We start from the raw sequence: 23716 nt of genomic DNA on the forward strand, positions 1-23716 counted from the left end.
ATAATAAAAGGGGCTGTGCTGCAAAAATTCTCAACCACAAAACTGATGGTTTTATATTAACCTATCAACTAAAGACGCCGAATCGCTCTCGATAAAGACTCGCCATCTCTATCTTATTCTTATTATTTATCAGTAAGTGTTATTCCAATCGAGCACGAGACTTGTTATTAGCACTCAATCCGAAGAAAAGCGCTTCGAATCCTTCCAGAACGAGGGCCATTGACAGGTCTCGTGCTCGATTGGAATGGCACTGACAGATAAATGGTAAACAAACGATTGACGTGTCGAGTCCAGAGGGATTCAGCGTCGTTACTATCAACGACCATGCCCACCTCGTTACAGTTCCACGAAGGCTCTCCGTTTGATGGAGCATGGAAAGCACTCCTTATGTTTCCTGGGGAAACATGGGAGTTGCTTTATCTGAAAGATCATACCAGATTACCTCAATTTGAGTTATTTCGCATTGCCCCATTCTCGGTAGTGAGAAGGCGGACACTTAGATTAGAATGGTGGGCCCTATTCTCACAGTCACGTCACTTAGTGACTAGAAGAAAATTTCCTTCTAGTCACCAAGTGACGTGACTGTGAGAATAGGGCCCGGTAATGAGAAGGTGGACACTTAGGCATTAGAAGGTAATGTTTATAAGAGATCACGTAGCTTCAACGAGCTTTCCAATATTTTTTGTCAGAAGACGCTCAAAAATTAGCACATTTCGTGGAACAATGGAAATTTGGGAATCCCAAAAGTATCAACAAACCTTGGTCTAAGAGGATGGATGAGGGTCATGACTTCATTCGTGTCATATTTTGGGATATACGTTGAATGCGCATTTCTGGCATATTGGAAAGCTGTCTCTGCGCTTGTGGTGACTATCATCGCGACATTTAACATGTTGTCTGGTCTAGTGTTCTGGCATCAGATGTTCGTTAAACGAATCCCTTCGGCTTCGCCCCAGTCCGAGATGTGCTTGCTATCTTCGATCTACTCTATATGTCTCCTAAAATTCTTTTTTAAACGCGATAAATATCCAAATTTAGTTATCAGTTCTCTTTTTGTTGATACGCTAAAAGCTACCTAGAAAATTGGTCTCTAAAAGTTCTCAGTGGATCTAAGGAGGCAAGTCGGTGACTCAGTTCATTATGTTCTCACAGTCATCTTCCATTTGCCAAAAAGCTGCATGTTTAATTTCTTCTTTTCCCTGCCAGTGTTGTCCGTTCTCACTTCACTTTTCGTGATACGGTCTCTGCCACTCTAATATTGGAATCAGTTCCTCTTGTGTATGTCTTTTGCCTTTCTCATAAATAACCGAATAGTGTTTCTCTTTGTTTCAATTTTTAATCTAGACGGAGAAAAATTGCATTAATATATTTTGTATATCAATCTGAATTTCTTGTTTAAAGATGTAGATGTATCAAAATGTATTATCCTCAGTAATTATATAAATAATTATTTAAAATTCAAGCAAATCCTAATTACTATTCCACATTTCAATTTAAACTGTAAAGCAAAGAAATTTGCGACTGAAAAAACATGAAATTGCGCATCAAGAATTTCAGACGCATGCATTTTGTGCGCGAAACACATACACCTAATTCTCAGATTTTGTAATGTTCCAAACTTTCGAGTGGGTTATTCCCCACTCGTTTATTTTCGAGCGGGTAGTATTACCCACATGATCCGCCGGGCCTGTTTATATGCGCTACAAAAAAGTTGGGTATGAAAGGATTAAACATGATGATTTACTTGTTCGGCTACCAAGAAAGAAAATACACATTTAGCTTGTTAGTTGGTTTAACACCTTTATTCGAGCATATCAAATTGCTGAACGTTTTTTCCTAATTGTATGAATTGAATTGAACAGAAATTCACTATTGTTTGCGAAATTACGTTCTAAAGTCTAGACTGATGATTCCAGCAAGAATCTACACAATCGCTTAGCTCTGACGAATTAGAAAAAGTACGGTTGCGTCGATTCACCTAATCTCCCCAAAACTAAGCTGTTACCAATAATGTAGCATTTTACCTACCTACATTAGACTGGTCATATCCTAGAGTTACATAGAGCATTATTTTGCAAACTCGTCCTAAATTAAATTTCCCACGCAAACATAACGCATCTCCGAATTAATGTTTTCTTTGATGTTTGATGTGCATTGCTGCTTAGATTCCGGAGGGTTTTATCTATTATTATCTAACGATACAAACAATACGTTATCACATAAACGTTAACTAAGCTACCAAAAATGGAAAAATACAATAATGAACACATGATGAGATGATTAAAATTTCTTTTCCACGATATATAGTGCAACGAAACATTGGAAAGATTTCGTGAGTCTGAGAAACCGTTTTGAGTATGATCAGATTTTGCCGATGTATAAAAAAGGAACGGAATTCCGACGGTTGCAAATTTTGGATGCACGGGAAAGAATGTTAAGTATTGGTTTTTTAATTAAATAAACCTGTATTACAATATTTTTACAAAATACGATTGCTCTCAACATAAAAACGATCCTATAAAACATACAATGATTGTAATCATTAATAAAATGTACTAAATAAATATTTACAAAATGAGAAGTATACGCTAAATTACCCCCGACAATAGACAATTATGGAACTGTGCTAAATTCTGAAATATGATAGCTTGAGCCTCACTAACATAGTAATTGAGACCAGGGTCAAATGTATGTCTTGTGTTGCTTGTCCAAGTTTTCCTGGGTAATAGTTTTTATCCAAGGTAATAACAAATAAAAAAGTAACTGGAAGTGGAATGAACACACCAATGCATGGTACGTGAGGTCTTGGTTACGAGATTCCAACTAGTGAAGTAGATACTGAACCAACACGAAAATAGCTACGACAAAAAGTTGCGAAAATCTAGCTAATATCGGTCCTAAGCTTCATGATTGCTATTACTACTGTTGTTATACGAGGAATGCTCCGTACATGTGGCGGCAGGAGCGCTTGAGTTTCCCGACATCGCCGCTGCTGCACTGGACACAGCCGGACTGGGCGACGTCCCGAGTGCAGTGGAAGTGGATGCAACTGGTGTATCGCTGCTGCTCGAGCTAATCGCCACATCTGCAGCAGCTGAAGTCGTCGTGGTAGTAGTGGAGGAAGAAGAACTTGTCGCTGAACTGCTGCTGCTTTCTCCGTTCACCGACCGGGACGTGCCTACGGTTTGAGATGCATTAGTATTTTGTTGTTTGTATTTAACAATTGACATGTTTACTCTTGTTGCTGTTTGTGCATTTGGTGGGCGTTTCGATGGTTTTAGTCTTTGTTCGGCAAGTATTGTAGGCGCCGCATTTGGTGCACTTCAGTCCAACTACGTGAAACTTTACGGTTGATTCCTGCAATTTTAATAAATTTAATATAGTTCTCATAACGGTAGAAAAGCTTAAGCAACAACTAGTAAGTTTAATCAAATGTTCTGTGGCGTTGAAAGTAAAAATAATATTGCAGCCATAAGCTGGGATTATACATAGGGGGACCCGGGGCTATTAAGACAGCGGGGGTAATTCGCACCCCCTCGATTTCTCAAAAAATAGCCAGACTATCTGACTATGAGAGTTGAATTAATTCACAGGTAAACATAATTCCATTGTAAAAAAAATTAAAGAAAAATGAAAGGGCGATTTGCTTAAGTAGGTCCGAATAGCCCCGGGTTCCCCTATAGATACGGTAGCGCTGTATTCGGTGAATGAGTATTTACTATATTGGGGTTTTCACTTGATTGACCCTGTGTAGTAGAGTGTACTGAAACTGCACCGTTTTTGCACTTTCTAGCAGAAGTGCAGAAAACTGGGTATGTTCCATTGACACTTCTGCTAGAAAGTGCAAAACCAGTGCACTCCACTACACCGTTGTCAATCAATCGAAAATCCCATATGTTTTATGATCCATGGAATCTCTTGATTGTTTGTGAATGTACTCGTAAACATAACAGAAAGAACTCACGAACCTGATGACAATCTTTGCAAAGAATATCAACGCAATAGTTTTCGTACTCCTTTGGCATTGGCGTAGCTGCTACTTCCGAATCAAGGTACTCCCACAACTGGTTCATGTCCATCATGGAAGTCTGACATGTTGGACAAGCATAGTGACCCGAAGAAAGCTACAAAAAAACAATCGTTACTTGCTGCTTCGAATGTTATATGTATCCATTATTTTTTACCAACTCCTCGAAGCATGTCCGATGCAGCAGATGCCCACAGTCAGGAATATGGCAGGGAATGCGCGATGTATGAATATCGTCCAGGCAGACAGGACAGTTGGATCGCGAAACATTCTCGACGCACTAAGATTTTGAAAGAAAAAAAAATGACGCGATTCTAATTGGAAACCCAATCGAAGTTCATACCCTGTGGCCTTCAACTTTCAGCTGTACCGGCAAACACATGTTGCATACTTCGCAGTGGAAGAAACGACCCCGTCCGCCAACTCGACAGATACCGCATCCATCACAGTGGTATTGATTACGATCTTCATCGTCAAATAGATTGCACACAAGACAGGTATACTGCAAAAAATAGACATTACGAATACAGCCATTATACTTACAGGTCAGAACATACCCGTCCAAATCTCACGCCACACTTCTCACACTCCGCCTGGACTCGTTGTCGCGTGTTGCACTCGGTGCAAATCAGTTCCGTCACTGTTTTACGGTTGAAGAAATGGTTTTCATTCTCATCGTGACAGTAACGACACATGTAAAATTTATTGCAGCAAGGTGTCTGAAGAGAAAAATATAAACGGTACATATTTTCATTCACTGAAAAAACAAACAAACCAACAATGTGATGAAACCAACTTGTTTGATATTTGCGAATCATAGAATTAACCATCACACGTAGGTTCTAATATTATTTAGTGTTTGTGTTCTACGAGTGTGAGCATTGCAGAAACATTCCGGGAAGTGTTAAAAAATGCTAGATAATCAGATTTTACTAAACCTCGGCAAATTACTCAAAATATTGAGAAACGCAACCAAATTGGACTACGATTTGAAATAATTGGTTAATTCAAGATCAACTGTGTAATGCAACTTAACGATGTTTCAGTAAAAAATCGTAGTTAACAACCGGTCAATGTGCATGATGCGCTCGAATATTTTACAAAGCAGTAGCTGCTATTCTGGCTATAAATGACATGGAAAAGTTAATTTATTTTTCAAAGTTCTATCCCAAGGGTGACAATATTGTGTAATGTTATTCAAATATTCTAAACTGTAGCATTTTTATTTATTGTAATATTTATCAAATATTGGAAATAATAGAAATGGATGATTATTAACAAATACGCAGCTACCCGTAATCTTTAATTTCATAGAAAGCTGCGTAACATTCACCAGCTCACTAATATCTCAGGAACGATGAAAAGTCAATCGGGAGCTTACCACAAATTTTGCTCGTCGCTTGTAGTGTGCACAGCCTACGCGTTTTTCCTCTTTATCCGCCATTTAGATCAAGTCTTGCTGGTTCGGTGGTGCAATTACAATCCACGGATAACACACTACACCACGTCGTCACTATTTTGCGCAACGATTCGTTACTGCTGGGACATGACACAAGCTATAGCGCACTCGGTTGAGAAACAAACGACAAAAAATCTCTTCTTCAGTCGACCCCCAAAACAGGTTTCTTCGCACACCTCAGATTCTTAATAAGTAGAATTCAACATACATTCTGGTAACTCGTTTGCGTCGTCATCGTCGCATGGTGTCACTAGAGAATTTCACTGAATTTGCACAATGCTCCAAGATCTCATCGATCGCCTGCTTCACTTTTATTTGAATTAGATATATTTTCCGATATCCACATCTGTCCTTAGTTATTACTTCGTCGTTTCCAAATTCTTAAACACAGCACTTAATCATGCACCAAAAAACATAAAGGGACCCGATCTCTCATCAGTTCCATTACCAAACCCGGCACAGACACTCCGAAGCTTCAAATAGTTCACGCAAGTGTGGCATAAAAAATAAAAGTTAAAAAATAGAAAGTGAAATTTCTTGCTATTGCCTCTGTTTTGCTGTAGATATCTCCTTCCTTGCTTTTTTGAGCTTCTTTTGCGTTACTTCGCACTTTGCTATCTTGCCATGCTTCGCTTTCGGATTTTCAGCTGCTGGGTCTCTGCTGTGATGACTGATGTGGAGCTATGTGGAGAGAAATGTGATTTCGGGATAGTCGCTATGCTGCTCCTCCGTTCGTAATACTACGTTGAATAAACTATTCCAAAACAGAAGCTTTTGAGCTTGCGACAAGCAGTGCAATCAGATTTCCTCTGTAGTGACAAAATTCAACGACACTATTTGTAGTTTCTGAAAAACAAGAAAATTTATATATAAACTTTGCAAACACCTGAATCGAAAAGGCCTTGGTTCTCAATGTGACCCAAGGTTGATTTATACCGTAGCACTACTATAATCTAAAGAACTAACGAACAAATATAAACAGAAATAAACAAGATAGAGATGCTAAATCACCACACCCATTATGATCTTTTGTATAACGCATTATCAGCAATATTTACATACCGATAAATTAGGTTCTGTCGCTAACAAATAAATCATACTATTTGTTATTCACAGTTGATTTGTTTATTCAACAACACAACTTATTAACATATGCATTGAATCAGAGCAATGAAGTAACGTTTTGAAACATTTTGGCAAATTCGGTAAACTAGACGAAATTGTAAACTCATGCATTACCTACTCTGCACTTGACAACACTGTTCAAAATTTTAATAGTTTGTGCAATAATGTGAATTCAGTAAACGTCAACTTCCTCCCAAGATGTTAAAGTGACAAGGTAACGGTGACGAGAATACATTCGTGATCGGATCAAGTTTCTTTGCATGAAACTGTCGAACCTTACTTTTTTGACAGTTCAGAGAGCTTGTTTACATGGACTTTAGATTCTACCCAGAAACTTGGTTCGCGTTGCTTGCACAATTTAACAAAACGTAAACAATCTAGCTGATAATTTTTTCGAGCATTCATACTCAAATGACGTCATCTTGCAACATTTTCATGGTACAAAAAATTGCAAAGCATTTCCATTTACACAGTACCTCACAATCAACGTCTTGGTTCCTGTCAAAATGGAAAAATGTGTGTGCCACTCTCGTGAAACATACACAGACAAGAAACATGAAAGTAAAATTTTCACTTTCGCCAATCATGATTTAATGATTAAATTCCAACTACTAAATGCAAATTATGAAACTTTACCACATAAAGCACTGATTAGCGAGACTCGTTTGGATGGTTTTTTCACTAATGACACAAACACAGACAAATAATACAAGAATCTCGACGATGCGATATACAACACGGTTCACAACACACGAAACAATCATCAGGAAAACGAGTAATGAATGTAATGAATCCACACCGAGTAATGCTCCACTCTATGCTCAGCGACTGTGACTGAAAGAAGATGGAAATTGAATTATAAATGCACACATACAAACACTTGCAGCTACCCAGTTAAGCTCAGCCGGAAATGAACCGGAATTCTGGCTGGTTCCAGTTCGCATTCCGGCTCCAGTGACACAACCGATTCTGGTTAGAATCGGTTGTGTCACTGGAGCCAGTATACGAACTGGAACCAGCCGGAATTCCAGTTCATTTCCGGTTGAACTTTACTGGGTAATTTTGAAGTTTACTAACGGCACAGCCCTATGGCATGGAAAATGGTCTGGATTAGGGCTACCAGTATACTTCCTTACACGCAACCGTAAAATAACCTACAGAATAAGTTCTTTTAACTTAAATTCAGGTACTTTTGAGCTGTGCGTCGCTTTCGCACTTATTAGTGTTGTCAAAAACAAAACTAGAGATTCGACTCAGTCGAGGTCTTCCGTGCAGTAAGATACTTTTAGGTTGTTTGGGGTATACTCAAAATTAGGTAAATTCAACTTAAATTTAAGTAAATTAAACTCAAGGTTGAGCTATTATTTTTGCCGTAGTTAAACGGAAACTACCTTCAACACGGTTTACCTTCCTGCACGATACCACGAGATTGAGTCAAAAGTACTGAATTTTAGGTAGTTTTTCGGTTACGTGTAGGCTGTTCGCAACGCTGATGGACTGTTCTATTTTACATCACCGACTAAAACAGATTGATCGCAATGCTGACATGCAGTTCTATTTTTCGAGCACTCAGATTTAAAACAGCTCGACTATTCTGTTTTAAATGTTCCACAATTTGAAACACGAATAGAACACTGTTTTAATTTTTTTCATTAGTATGTGTGACGACTGACAGTACAAAAAACAATATGTGTCACATAAATGACAAACAATAACAAAATCAAATAAACAACATTTAGAACAGGTAACTAAATCATCGCATTTGGGATCGCCGTATTCTAGATGTATTTTGATAGATCCAAATTATCCGACGGTTTGTCATTTTGAAACCAATTTACATCACAGCATTGCGAACAATACAAATAAAATCTAGCAGTTGTAAAACACATTCTGTACAAGGATATACGGCCCCTTAGACGAGGCGCTAGTAATGTCATTACTGAGCAGTAATGTCACTTTTAATGATCGTGTAAGGTGAGTAATGATGGAATTTTCATACAATTTCAGTCATGTCATTACTTAGTAATGACAATTTTATTGCGCGTGTAAGGTCCTCTTATGATTAGGGCGTATGAGCTAACTGCCAAAATTACAGACACTTTATATAACAGACTAGCGGAGAGAAAAATAATAAAACTAGCAACCATGGATGTAAACTGGCATCACGGAAGCTCCCATAAGCTTTGCATGGGCTTCCTCTTGCACTTCCCCTCTCAAAACCATCATGCTCGTTTGATTGCACTTTTTGATAGTCCGTTTGACTGCAATTTTTGACACTTCGCTAGTCTGTGTATAAAGTGTCTGTAGTCAAAATTATCTTTGAAATTGATTTGACTTTCCGTATAAACCGTTATTGGCCATGCTGTAACCCGTATAAATAAATACCATTCCAGAAATCTTCGGAACCATTTCTAAACTATTCGTATAATGCTCACCATATTGGGAATACTACTGATATATTCCACCATTATAATTGAATTGTTATACTATCATACCCATTTTAGTTACCATTTCCAATACCTTCCGTGTATCCTATATTGGAGATTTGTATACTACATTGTCCTTTAGCGCCAGAGGGTGGGCTTTATTATTCGTATATCTGTTTACCCTGCTCCGAAAATCTGTAGTTTAAGACGGTCAAAAATCCTCGTCTAATAATATTACGGAGATAGCTCAATTGGATAAAGTGTCAGTCCACAGTCCACGAAGTATTCTTCAGAACATGGCGAGAGCAAAATAATATTTCATCAATCGATAGAAATGTGAAGGGGAAGAGATTTTTTTCCCCAGCTAATATTTTATCCATCGCTGGACCTAAAATATGCATGCCACCATAATCTGTATGGTTCTTGAATGGTATGTTGTCAAAATGTATATGGAAAACAGCACATTTTGGTATGGTGACTGTTCTTAACGACCAGTTGTTTGTTTACATTTTGATTCCTTTGTTAAAAACCAACATAATCTTTGTTTAATTTCAACTAAATTTGATTTGTTCTCTCCTTTGGTTAATACAAAAGCTTTGTTTTTGTTTCTTCGACCATGTTTGTTCGGTTAAACCATATACAAATATGCATTTGGATAAACTTATCATGATTTTGTTGTTTCAAACGAAATATTTGTTGATACTATTGAAAAGCCAACAAATGAATTTGTTCGTAATTTCAAGCAACAGCATTAATTGAATCAAACCCTAATCTTGTTTATCACTATATCAAATGGAAAATTGAAATTTAAAACTAAAATTTGTTTATTTTCGCTAATTTTTTTCTGCGTGTAGTTGTATGGTAACCAACGTAACTTGGACCCCTACAAATATCGGACCTTAATATTTCGCCTCCTGTACTGCCAGGTTTGATGCAACAGTTGCATTGTTCGGGTTGATTGTTTTAATATCATTAGTTCACCTCTAATTGCTTTAGAATTCAACAGAATACACAGTTTTAAAAAATCTTATCTGAATCGTCACATTCGGTGTATCCAAAATATGTTCGGAGCACCGTCCAATTTTTTGTGGAAGGGTCTCTTTGAGATCACGCAAAAAAATTTTTGCTGTTTTGAATCAAAAGTATGTTTATGAATTGCGTCATTAAATGAACAATAAAATTCGTTTTTTATTACATAAACCGATAGAGCTCATTTTTATAAATATAGCAATAAATATGTTCAGAACAATTTTTTATCGATTAAAAAAAATGTAAACATGTCCTCATTTGACGCTAACGTTCGTCCTTAACAGTGAACTTAGCCACGTTGGTTGGCATTTTCGACAGCTATCCCAGCAAAAGGATAGGGATCAAGGCTGGGGGCAGATCACTCTAAGAATGTATAACAAATTTACATCAAATTAGAAAAAATGCATTTAATTTCCATTTTTGCATCAGCTTGGCACTCCCTCGCAGAAAAGTTTGTTTAACAAACGTCCTACGATGATCCACTTTGTTCGACGTTTTGTTAAATGTAGGGCTAGTTTTTCTGTAAGGTTTTGACGTCTTACACGCAACGCAAACCACATTGCAGGCAACGAAAAAACATTGCACGCAACGCAAAATACATTATGAATTTCTATTTTGATGGAAATAAATGCATTTAATTTCGCTGATTTTTAAAAATGCATCGCAAGTGATCTGCCCTTAGGATCAAGGTATATAGTTCAATGGAAGGTGTGGTTGTGATATTTCAATTTTATAAAAAAAATTCTTATTTGTTATTTTGTGTACAAAAAAGTAAAACAAAGTTCAAAAACGTATCTCTGGCGTCAGCTGCCTCAGAAAACATAAAAAAGCATATGGCTTAATGACCCAATTAGATCATTTATTGTATAGAGTTCCACACACAAAATTATTGATCTAAAAATATAACTTCATTAAAACAATGAAAAAAAAAATATTTCAATAATTCTTAACGGAATTATTTAAATAAAATAATTATAAAAAAAGAATAATATTTTTTATAGAAACAATAAATAGAGCTATTTTATTATAGCAAACCATATAAATCTTCAAGAGATAGTTTTGATTACATTCATTGGACTAATCACATACATTTTATATGAATTACCGTTTAAAGTTAGTGGTTTTGGTAGTAGATTTCAAATGCAATACTTAATAAGTATTATTGAATGCTAGGGGCAGATCACTCTAAGAATGTATAACAAATTTGCATCAAATTGAAAAAAATGCATTTAATTTCCATTTTTGCATCAGCTTTGCACTGCCTCACAGAAAAGTTTGTTTAACAAACGTCCTACACTGATCCACTTTGTTCGACGTTTTGTTAAATGTAGGGGTAGTTTTTCTGTAGGGTTTTGACGTCTTACACGCAACGCAAACAACATTGCACGCAACGAAAAAACATTGCACACAACCGAGCACACAACGCAAAATACATTATGAATTTCTATTTTGATGGAAATAAATGCATTTAATTTCGCTGATTTTTAAAAATGCATCACAAGTGATCTGCCCCTAGGTTGAATGTGATAATAAAATTTATGTGATATTTTAATATTTTTAGAAATTTTTTTTAATTTTTATTGCACAAAATAATTGTTTGAGTAACCTTATTGTAAAACAATTAAATTGAAACTTGAAAATGTTTATTTAACCTTACTAAATTTCAATCATCATTCCGTGTGATCGAGGAGATGTCAGTATGAGAAGTCTACTATAAGTCGAACATGTTGGGCACTTGAAGAATAATGTCACCTTCTGTAAATATACACCCAGATTAATGTGAAAGATATTGTATTGTTGATGCTGTTAATATTAAACAATAAAACTTACATTGTATTTGTTCCAGATATTCCTCCAAGAAATCCAAGTAGGTTAACGGTTGAATGAACAGATGCACCATTTCAAAACTGTTTTTTCATATCTGAAAATGATATATCATTGATCTGATACTACAGATAACCTTCGTTCATATACAATGTATCATATTGACAATAGATAATTATTTGTGTTTCATCATGAGTTGTATGTATTTTGCACATAATTTTCAATGGGCATATGGGATTTTCGATTGATTGGCACCGGTGTAATGAAGTGCACTGGAACCGTTTTTGCACTTTCTAGCAGAAGTGCAGAAAACTGGGTATGTTCCGTTGACACTTCTGCTAGAAAGTACAAAACCAGTGCACTCCTCTACACCGGTGCACATCAATCGAAAATCCTAATAGTATGAATGCGATTGTCAGATTTCTTGGCTCAGTGTAGCATAGTGAAATTTTATTTCGACATAGATCTTTCATTAGGACTTAAATCGCAAATGTAAACAAACTGCATTTTCGCTATTATGACATTATGCGACAAAAATACTAAACACACTTAATTTGAATTACTGGGTACAGTAAAATTTTTCTGGGGTTTTGAACAGCAAACCGTTCGGTAATCAATTCAGTGAAACAATTCGGTTACCGAACTTTCCGCAATCCGTTCTATCCAAACGTCAAAAAATACTGGTCAGTCAGCAGTTTCGTAAAAATATCACTTTACTGAACAAGTCGTCAAAAGAAATTACCGAACAGCTTTTGGCTGGCTTAGTGTGCAAGATTGAGGTAAAAATTAGCTAAAATGGTTTTTGGTTCGATTTATAATTAAAGAAAACAAAACGGCGAAACATGCATTTTCTTCGAGATTTCGACTTAGGCCCTTCTTCTCATATGGAATATAAAGGCTAAACTTACATTTTTTGACAGAACCGGGCGTACGGGAATTATTCACAAAATTATTCTTTAAACGGCGGTTCTATTATATAAATGATAAGCAATACCTACTATGATCATGTCTACTCGATAGTTGTTGCACATAAACATTCGAATATTTCGATATTTTCATGAAATTCGACGAGGGGAACGTCACTTCAGAATGATTGTTTTATTCCGTTCAGTTTTACACGAATTCGTACTTTTTCCGGTAATTTTAGAAAATTTTGACAATAAGCCGTATGAATAAAAGTTAGCATTTGCTCAAGACACGTTTACTCTGCTCGATTCTGAGCAAAGTAAACTCTCGTAGCATTTGCTCAACTTGATATGAATAAAAGCATACTTTACTCAGGTTGGACTTTAGCAAGTTCGAATTTCGAACATAGCTTTTACTCCGTCATTCATCTGTCAAAGCCGCAGTCAAGAATTTGTATTACTAATAAATAAATCTGTCCTAGAGATTTCTGGTGGTCAACTCAGATCCGATTTCTTCCCCTCACTTAATTTAAATGAAAACTGCTTTAAAAGTTAAGCGTGGGTGAAGCAATCGGCCCTCAATGTTAAAAAGTTTGGTTGTAGTGAAGAAATTTAAATTAAAACGGGTGAGTACCGGTGATGGAACAGAGTGAGCGGTAGTGGCAGTGACCAGTCACCTGATCGCGAGGGCAGCCGGCTATGTGTCATAATGCTGGAAAGTTTTAATAACGGTTTGCATCATGAGAACAATTCTTCTTCCTTGCTGAGTCCACTAACTTTAGTCAATTCGATTTTCTCACATGTCAAGACGAGTACCCTATAAAGATGATTCAACCGATGTAATCGTTTTCTATTACGGTACAAACAGCATACCCCAAGTAACCACGACGCTTCAAATGATGTAACGTTAATAGTCTTAAATGAGTCGTTCGCAGAATGCGATAAAATGCTTCATTGCTGTAAATGCAACACCAATGCTTTCATAAAGTGGAAAAGGGCGATTAAGCGACTGATGTAAGAGCTGTCAAAGAAAGCATTTATTTCACATTAGTAACGCTCTTATAAAGCTTTAGTCTGTTAAAAGCATTACTAGATGCTGCAATAATGTTTGTTTCGTTTTGACAGATCGATGTTACATAACAACAAAAAGCTGATATAATGCCAAAATGAAAATAATTAAAATGGAAAAATGAACGTGGTCCCATTTTCCACTTCTTCTTATTAGTCAGATACAACATTAACATCACCACAAAATTCCAATTCCTTCAGATTTTTTAAATTAATTTTATGGGATCCGAACCATGATCATCTGACATCAGCTTCATATGAGGTAGGCCGTTAGCACTCTTATCTGTGGAGGATAGTTACCGATGGAATGATATTTGCAATATATGAATAACGTTTTACATTATATAGCCTTTGTTAATGCAATGACACGTCGGTATAGAAGGAGAGGTGCAAACATTTGTCATTTTTTGAGTAGATTAGTATTTATCGTGCGGCTCTCGGATCGCGAAATATAAACATCAACAAACGAAGCAGAGATCAGTTTTTAGTAGAGATTCCGAAACATAGTTAATATTGACATCAAATTGTGCAGATGAAATAATGAGCATTTAGTGGTTTCTCTATGATATGCTTCATCTGAGTTGCAAATTATAGGAATGCATACTCGTGTTGTTTAATTTCATGTATTCCTCAACGGAAATAGGATTGGTCAAAAGCTATAGGCGGTGCAGTGCTCCGATATTTTTGCCCCATTCGTAGAAAATTGCCCGTTTGCCACACTACTCTCCATGTTGTTTCAGGTAGATATTTTTTGATTAGAACATTTTCTTCATAAACGTCAAATTATTTTAATGTTTCATAACTTTTAGTTCAAGCATTATATGCTTTTCAAGTGTAGCGCAGTAGAGCGTCAAAGCATTTGTAAATGCAATGCGATCAAACACTAAACCGTTGCTCTAAAGGTATGTATAATGCCTGTTACATTGCTCATAAGAGGCAATGTCTTGAAACATTTGGGATGTTGTGTTATGGCAGCACTGTTTTAAGAAAGTAGTTTTAGAGCAAATGAACATTATCGATGTTAAAATAATGCTTCAATATAATGCATGTGGTTATTTGGGTTCAAAATAATTCGGTTTTCATCCAGCTGTGTAAATATTGGGAATATGATAAGGAAGGCGATCCAAAAAATATCTTACAAGCCCCCCAAAACAACATGAAACAAAAAGTACCCGGAGCATAATTTCACATGTTTTCCTCTTGACCATCCCAGCAAATACAAATTAAATACGCCAAGGTCCCATACAAAAAGGTAATCATTTCTTGACTCTCTGAAAACTAGATTTAAAGAACCCTATGGATGATTTTTGTTTGACAAATAGCAAATACTAAAAAATAATAAGAAATGGCAACAAATTTTGGTAGATCGATCAGAGCGTGCCGTTCTTGGTATTTTGACGTTTGTTTATTTTTCTGTGCAGATTAGAGTGTGGCTTGATATCGGTTCTCCTCAAACAGTCGACGTGCTCCGGTTTATTTCCATCCTTTTATTACGGGTTACAATGTCTGCGCTAGAACGGGACTTTTCATCGGAAAATAGCAAATTTGTAAGTATAATTCGAGAAACATAATCAGTATGATTACCCTCCACTAATTGCTTTTCCTAATATTTAGGAATGAGTAAAACCGGAAAAACGCGGTTCCGTCTGCAGCATAAGCATCTCCACAAATCGCCAACTGCACATATGAACCCACTGATAGAAGTTGCCGGTGTTTCTACTCATGTCTGGCTACTGCAGGCCTACGGTTGTTGCTTCTATGATGCTCAATCTGCTCCTTCCTTATTAATGTTAAATGGGGATACGATTCGCAAGATTATTGGGTCAGTCCGACATAGTATTGGCTAAATTTGGGCAAGTGATTTGAGTTTCCGAAGCAAAACCTATCATTTTTTCAAGTAGTTCAACTTCTGAGAAATCGCGATACCCGATGTGGTTGGTCTATATACCAGAAACAAGGATAAACACAACCCAACGGAAGCAACATTTTACTCAAGATATATGGTAATGGCATAATTTCTTTTTTTTTCAGTCATGGATAAATCGAACAAAAATTATTTACCTTGCAGGAAAATAAAAACAAAAATTCTGTTTTGTTAGCAATGTAGTATCTGGCTGGCCAGCAGAAAATGTTGAATTCTTGTACAAAGTGTCAAAAGTGTGAGGATCACGTATATTTGCATTATGCATAATCTGAGATCATGTTCGCCAAGAGGTGCAAATCCATACCAGGGAAATGTGGTGGAAAGATGGCCTCGAGTACACTGGAACAGTTTCTTTCCTACATGACAAGCAACCATTTTATTTTTGGATGTAATGAAAATTCACCTGCCCATAATGCTTTCCGGCTTTCGCCATTGTCAAATACGGACGTGTAGAACGTAAATAACACTCATGTCGGAGGTCGAAGCGTTTGAAAGTTTTGAGGGCGACAATGTCCAGCCCCCGGTATTCGATCAAGCACCGGTCGTCCAGCCAGCGGAACTCCCGGACAATAGGCTATTCGGACGCTGGAGTAGCAATGATATCCACATTTCGGACATTTCCGTATCGGATTACATCGCAGTGAAGGAGAAGCACGCCAAATATCTTCCCCATTCGGCTGGTCGGTATGCCGCTAAACGGTCCCGCAAGGCACAGTGCCCAATTGTTGAGCGTCTCACCAATTCGTTGGTGATGAAGGGACGCAACAACGGTAAAAAACTGAAAGCTGTCCGAATCGTGCGCCATGCGTTTGAAATTATGCATCTGCTAACCGGCAAAAATCCGCTGCAGATTGTGGTGCAGGCCATAATCAACTCGGGGCCACGTGAAGATTCGACCCGTATTGGTCGTGCCGGTACTGTGCGTCGTCAGGCCGTTGATGTTTCCCCACTGCGGCGCGTGAACCAGGTTATCTGGCTTCTGTGTACCGGTGCTCGTGAGGCTGCTTTCTGCAACATCAAGACTATTGCCGAATGCTTGGCTGATGAGTTGATTAACGCTGCTAAGGGTTCCTCTAACTCGTACGCCATCAAGAAGAAGGACGAACTGGAACGTGTCGCCAAGTCTAACCGATAAACCGTTACGGCAAGGCACATGTGTGGCCGCCGAGCGATACAGCTTCCTCCGACTTTCAGACGAAGCATCGCTTGTTTTAGGGGCTGGTTTCTATCTCCCCCTCCCCATTTTGAATGCACGTTTTACAACGTATTTCTGCTTGCGCAAATTTAATAACCATCAAAATTAACATCCACAGCAATGATTCTGTTACGCGCTAGAATGTGAATAAAAAAGGCATAACGTTAATTGCAGTACCGGGTAGCAGGTAATAGCTACAGATACGATATAAGTCAATTATCTATATACGAAAAACGTTGAGTTTTTTCTGGTACATAAACTCCGACTTCCTTTATAGCATCAGTTTTTATGGAGATTCAGAGATTTGCTGCAGATTCAGTTTTGCAGTTAATAAAATCATAATCGCAAATATTCGTTACATAATATCGATTTTATTTTTTAGTGCAATCGACTTTATTTTTAAGCCTATCAAAAAATTACTAAAATGAACGAATAAACAAACGAAAAAGCTGTTAGAAATTAGAAATAATTATGCATTTTTGTTATCCATGGATGAATGATGCAATTGCATCTCGTCGGCGTTTTCCGCGTTGTAGTAACGTATTACTTGTATCATTTGCTTCTCGCTCAGGAAAATCATTGCTTGGTCCATTTAACTCCTCCTCAGCTAGGGAAAAATCCTCGTCATTGAGATATTTAGCAACATTGTGAAGAGTGAAGCAAGCAACTATCATGGTTGGTATTCTTTCAGTCTTTATACGGATTTTGGATTGAAGGATCGGAAACCGTTGCTTAACCTGACCGAATAGTCTTTCGATTATCACCCTTTCTTTGGTGTGCAATATGTTGTATGATTTTTGTTCTTCATTCACAGTATTCTTGTATGGAATCATTAACCAAGGTGTTAATGGGTAGGCTTCATCGCCCAGAAGGATTGCTCCTGCTTGATTCCCTTGAAGAATACTTTGAATTTCAGAGTTGCGCCATATTCTGGCGTCATGGACAGAACCAATCCAACGGCAATCCACGCTCGTGAACATTTCTGCACCATTGCATGTTGCCTGAACGTTAAATGTGGTTATACCTTTGCGATTAACATACTCATCTTTATACTCATTCGGTCGTTTAATTGCCACGTGTGTGCAATCTATTGCACCAATTGCTGATGGGAAATTATATTTTTTTTCGCCAGATTGTCTTTTCTTTTTGAAATTCTTCTTTATTTTGAGGAAACTTTATCCACTCGTGAGCTCGTCCGGCAATTTTTCTAGCAACAACCCAAATGGTTTTGCATATTGTGGTTTGGTGGACTCCTAAGTCTTCTCCAACTCCAACCTTTAAATAACAATTTCCAAGAAATTATTAAAAGGATTGTGAGAGTTATTCTGAGAAATTTGAAACACTCCGGAATAAACTGAGAGGAAGTTGTTTCGATGTCCACGTATTTCAGGAGTAAACTAGCAAATTTTTGCTCGGGGAAATACGAAGCAAGTAATCTAATGAGAGGTGATAAAACATTTAATAATACCTGAAAACCTGGATCTCCAACATACCGCAAAAAACATTTCATTTTCTGCACGTTATTCAGCGCGCCTCCTCGCGTCTCGGTGTACCCACCGAGAAAAGTATCAGCCAAATAACTGACATTTTCACGTGTAAAACGGTAGAGACTTTTAAAATTACTGTCGTTGCCTTCTCTACGGATCAAATACTTCTTCATCTGGCGGAATTTATCAGTGGAATAATCTTCAAATCCGGCTACCAGCGGAAACGGAAGAAATAAAGATTTACCAGGATCCATTTTTGAAACCCAAAATATAGTATTGCAATTCGAAAAGAACGATATTCTACAAAGTCGAAATTCCGCACTGAGGAAAATGTGCTTAAGATTTTCATAAGTCACGGCTTATGAACAGATGCAGAGAACACTAGGGATCATCCACAAATGACGTAGCATTATATGGGGGATGGGGGAGTTTTGTATTTTGTGATGATGTGTGACGACAGGGGGAGGGGGTCATGTCATGCTACGTAGCTTTACCCGTTTCATCTAACATCGTTTTTAATTTTTTTAATTTTTTACGGGGTCAAGGGGGAGGTTTACCGTCAAGCTACGTAATTACCAGGGGGTTATCCAGGGGTTTGTGACGAAATGCTACGATGGGGGAGGGGGTTGTTAAAAATCACTCAAAAATGCTACGTCATTTATGGATGATTCCCTATTGTTGGAACCGGAATTAATCTTACGCCCTGTTCAAGCTATTGGAAGAAATGTAAGAGTTGGTCATCCGCTTTTTCCCTTTGTCCTTTTTACTTAATAAAATTTGATTTGTTTTACAGTAATACGATCATTCACAGAAAAAAAAATGTTGGTAAAAATAAGAGTTTTTCACTCTTAGCAAAAAACAACGAACGCATACTCTTAGTTTGAAAATAAAACTTTTATTTTGATTACTATTCTTCATTAGCTTAAAAGGAAAACTTTTATTTTGATTATTATTCTTGATTATTTTAAAAGTTTTACTTTCAACCTAATAGTAGGCGTTGGTTGTTTTTTGCTAAGAGCGGAACACTCTTACTTTTACCAATATTTTTTTTTCTGTGTTGCGACGCATCAAAAGTATAGCCACCACCTAGCCAATTGCGAGCTCTTTTTAAAATATCTGGCTTTCTTTGGACCCTGGATTCTTGGACCCAGGATAAAGTAGTATAAAAACTTACGTCAATTTTCTTAAAATATTTTTTGAAAAATAAAATGTAAAAGGGATTTACGTCTTTTTTGCGAGGTATTGCATATACTACAATTATGAATGTCATTCCACTTATTACATAAAATTCATATTCAAATATCATGATATTAATAAGCAAAAACGCATAAAACTCATAACAATGGCCCAAAGATTTCCTAACTACCGTTTATGAAATTCGAAAAATTTTGATTTTCTTCTGTCATAAGTAAAACTTATGACTTCCACATGGGAAACTTATGGCGAAAAATCATAAGCAATTCTTATGGATTTCAATAGTTATTTTTCCTCGGTGCGTGCTTGAGAACCACAGATGAATAGACATAACACTAAAAACAAATTCCTTTAAAAATAATTGTTCACGAACGAGTGTTAAGTGATCAATAGATAGTCGCAATATTAATACAGATTAACAGATATAATACTCGAAAACCATGCCTCGCCTACTTTAGCGCTCATTATATATATATATATATATATATATATATATATATATATATATATATATATATATATATATATATATATATATATATATATATATATATATATATATATATATATATATATATATATATATATATATATATATATATATATATATATATATATATATATATATATATATATATATATATATATATATATATATATATATATATATATATATATATATATATATATATATATATATATATATATATATATATATATATATATATATATATATATATATATATATATATATATATATATATATATATATATATATATATATATATATATATATATATATATATATATATATATATATATATATATATATATATATATATACATCAGACTTACATCTTCGGTACGGAACGTCAAGATTAGTTACATGCAGTTAAATGGAGGCATTCACACACAACATAAACGGCACGGGGCACATGTGAACGGGCACACGAGAAACATTTAACTAATCCTGACGGAACGGTGACGTTCCATTGACGGATACCAATGTATCGTCTGAATCGTTCTTTAATGAATCCGCTGGTAATGGTCAACTGCCATATGAGCGGCCCAAACAGAGGAAAGACATTAGTAAGAACACTCCGCTGGGAAGATCTGCGAGGAAGAGATGTTATCGGAGGATTGGATAGAGAAAGTAGAATCACAGACTAACAAACAAAACACTCGAAAACTATGCATCGCCCGCTTAAACGGTTATTTTAAATACAATTCTAATTGGGACTATGGTCGCTTTTGAAATTATGGCGCCACTGATATACAACCATATGAGGAATAGATAACTAGTGAAAAATTGTTCCCAAGTCTGAGGGATAACCCAATGAGTGTTTGGGACCGTGAATAAAAGGTGGAGCTAGTGGAAAATCATTGGAGGGAACACTTGAGGGAATTCCCTCATAGTGTTATGTCTGTTAGTCTCTGCTAAAATATTGAAATGCACTACACGGTAAACTGGATATGCCTAGAAAATTGGTGTGGCGTAGTACCCAAAAAGGGGTACAAATTACCTATTAATAGGTTCCAATTCCTATGATATTTATCTATTTCTAGGTAATATCCGTTCACACTTGATTAACAATTACCTAGATGGTTTCAAGTTACCTACTGGAGGGTATGTGCAGTTTTGTGGAATTTAGGTACTATTTACTTATGCTGATTTCGGTTTTAGATCAGAGTCGCCCTAGGTTCGCCCTAATATTTACCACAGATAATTTACAAAATCCATACAAAAGTGACAGCTCAGAGCAAACCTAGAGCGACTCGATTCTGAAAACCAAATCAACATTAGGCATCCAGAAAAGTGCACGAACTTAGAAGTGGGTATATTCACTCTACCTAAACTAGGTGATTACGAATCAATTATAAATACCTTGTACATGAAAAAGAATACATATTATAGAGATTTCCACCTATTAGTGGGTAAATCATACCTTCTGTTTGGGTACAGCGCGCTAGTACCAATTCTCTAGGTACATCCAGTTTACTGTGAACATGTTTTTCGCGCCAAAGTTATATGGAAAGTTCATACTTTACGACTCAATAGCATGGCAATGAACATTCAATGGAGAAATATGTCATATTCACGTAGAATTTGTTTGAATTTAATATTTGAAACACCACATAAAATGCGTTTTAATGGTCTTCCATGCGAAATTCAAATGAAAATCATTGATTTTACTTTTCAGCATCTAAACGGACGTGAAAGAGTGTTTAATTGCCTATGGTTTTATCGTTTGGATTATTTTCGGTGTAGGTAAAAAAATTAACAATCGCGTTTAACAAGCAAATGGGCCTCATAACAAAAAATAATCGAGTTTGCCAGATCAGTTTTTATAAATGATAAAATCGATGTTGTCAAAAATTAACGTAAAAAGTTCAGATAAAAAAATCGTTTTTAGGTAAAAAGGACGATTTAAAAAAAAGCTCATTTCTAATGGACATTTTGAGAGAATAATTAATGTTTTTCAATCAAAACGATGAAGTCAAACATCGAACCAGAAAGATTGGATGGAGAAAATCGATTCTGATCGTTTTTAAAAAAAATACATCGACGTCACCCATTCGTAAATTCTGGCGGTATTTCTTTTATTTTGTATAGTAATTTGTAAGATCTGTTGCCGAGAGTAGCAATCGGCGTAATTATAATTAATAAAAAGTAACAAATTTGATTCACTGTCAATCCTAGCAAAATCAGAAATCAGTTAATTGTTTTTCTTAACGATGAGGCACATGCGTAGAGAGATTTTGCGAGCTAAGTACCTAAAAAGGGTACGCGCGTCAGGGTAGAAGAACAAAGCAGAATAGGCAAACCTTAATTGCATAGGAGAAAGGTACCTAACTTCATCCGCTGACTCATATAGACGCCGAAAGAGGGGATAAAGATAGGGATTCTACTCGCCCGCACCAAGTATATATATATATATATATATATATATATATATATATATATATATATATATATATATATATATATATATATATATATATATATATATATATATATATATATATATATATATATATATATATATATATATATATATATATATATATATATATATATATATATATATATATATATATATATATATATATATATATATAGCGATGATCAATGTTGATTAGTTGATATGGGGATTTTGGATTGAATGATATAAATACGTTGTTCCACATTGCTATTTCTTTCTTTAGGCACACCGAAATAACTTAGAAACGACCATCGTACTGCCCCGAAAAAACACTTCCTGTTCTGTGCGACACCCCACTGGTTTAAACATAACTTTTATACCATATGCACGATAAGATAATTAAAGAAAATTCTCTCCTACTGCAATCTGGTAATATCTGCAGGTTTTAACTGCGGAATGGAATCTTCTTGTAAGTTGGAAAAAAAATAAATAAAAAAAACAAACATACTACTAATTGCTAAATTAAGATTGTTAGTAATTGGCCATCCACAATCGATGCTAAATGTCATGTATTCTACTTTGTTTTCCTCGCGACGCATAAAAAAACAAATTTAGCATGCATCTGAGCATGCTCAGGAATTTACTGTGTTTGCTCAGCATTAGCTGAGCATTTGCTTAAGATTTACCACTTTATTCATATGGAATCCGATGTTCGAAAAGCAAAAGCTCAAATTGAGAAAGCAACTGTCAAAGTAAAGTTTTATTCATACCGACTTGAGTAAATGCTCAACGCAACTGCTCGACTGCTCGAATCTCAAGAAGCTGAGCAAATGCTAGTTTTTATTCATACGGCTTAATGTTCTAACAAATCGAGCATTGCTAAGAAAAATCGAAGAAATTACAAAAAATCTATCCAATCTCAAGCAAATTTTGCTCGAATTTCGACGATTTTGATGGAACTGGCAACTCTGTATACTCAATGTTTGAATCTTTCAACAATTCTGGCAACAAAATTTATGTTTTTGTTTTGATTTGGTCATGCAGTTATGCTGCTGGTAATGTTTTGTTTTGGTTTCATCGAGCACTGAAGCTGTCAAAACGTGAATTTCGAGCATTTCATTTTGTTTTT

At 36.0% G+C, this 23716-nt stretch overlaps 2 protein-coding genes and 1 pseudogene across 4 annotated transcripts; 1 reads left to right on the forward strand and 2 right to left on the reverse strand.

Moving 5' to 3' along the window:
- Positions 1-1780: 1780 nt before the first annotated feature.
- LOC131681797 (RING finger and CHY zinc finger domain-containing protein 1-like) lies at positions 1781-7436 on the reverse strand. 3 transcript variants are annotated; one of them, XM_058962838.1, is made up of 8 exons: positions 7248-7436; positions 5409-6332; positions 4585-4746; positions 4371-4529; positions 4185-4307; positions 3969-4124; positions 3237-3357; positions 1781-3178 (listed from the first exon to the last, which is right to left on the reverse strand). In XM_058962838.1, exons 2-8 carry the CDS (start codon positions 5469-5471, stop codon positions 2898-2900), a joined length of 1065 nt encoding a protein of 354 aa, XP_058818821.1. In that variant the 5' UTR covers positions 5472-6332; positions 7248-7436; the 3' UTR covers positions 1781-2897. The 3 variants fall into 3 exon arrangements, with proteins under 3 accessions (XP_058818821.1, XP_058818823.1, XP_058818822.1); XM_058962840.1 differs by having other exon boundaries at positions 7411-7427; XM_058962839.1 differs by lacking the exon at positions 7248-7436 and adding an exon at positions 6549-6733.
- Positions 7437-15269: 7833 nt separating this feature from the next.
- Positions 15270-17336, forward strand: LOC131681804 (small ribosomal subunit protein uS7-like). The gene is made up of 3 exons (XM_058962853.1): positions 15270-15410; positions 15478-15866; positions 15932-17336. The coding sequence occupies exon 3, from the start codon at positions 16257-16259 to the stop codon at positions 16920-16922; it is 666 nt and encodes a 221-aa protein (XP_058818836.1). The 5' UTR covers positions 15270-15410; positions 15478-15866; positions 15932-16256; the 3' UTR covers positions 16923-17336.
- Positions 17337-17391: 55 nt separating this feature from the next.
- On the reverse strand, positions 17392-18978 carry LOC131681806 (putative nuclease HARBI1; annotated as a pseudogene).
- Positions 18979-23716: the final 4738 nt, after the last annotated feature.

This window comes from Topomyia yanbarensis, chromosome 2, assembly GCF_030247195.1.
Source record: "Topomyia yanbarensis strain Yona2022 chromosome 2, ASM3024719v1, whole genome shotgun sequence".
In the NCBI taxonomy this organism is placed as follows: domain Eukaryota; kingdom Metazoa; phylum Arthropoda; class Insecta; order Diptera; family Culicidae; genus Topomyia; species Topomyia yanbarensis.

Coding starts and splice junctions, on each gene's coding strand:
- LOC131681797 (XM_058962838.1), bottom strand. CDS start 5,471: ATGGCGGATAAAGAGGAAAAACGCGTAGGCTGTGCACACTACAAGCGA. Junction 3,358..3,968: donor TTTGCAAAGATTGTCATCAG/GTTCGTGAGTTC, acceptor TTAAAATTGCAG/GAATCAACCGTAAAGTTTCA. Junction 3,179..3,236: donor ATGCACAAACAGCAACAAGA/GTAAACATGTCA, acceptor CTCAAACCGTAG/GCACGTCCCGGTCGGTGAAC.
- LOC131681804 (XM_058962853.1), top strand. CDS start 16,257: ATGTCGGAGGTCGAAGCGTTTGAAAGTTTTGAGGGCGACAATGTCCAG.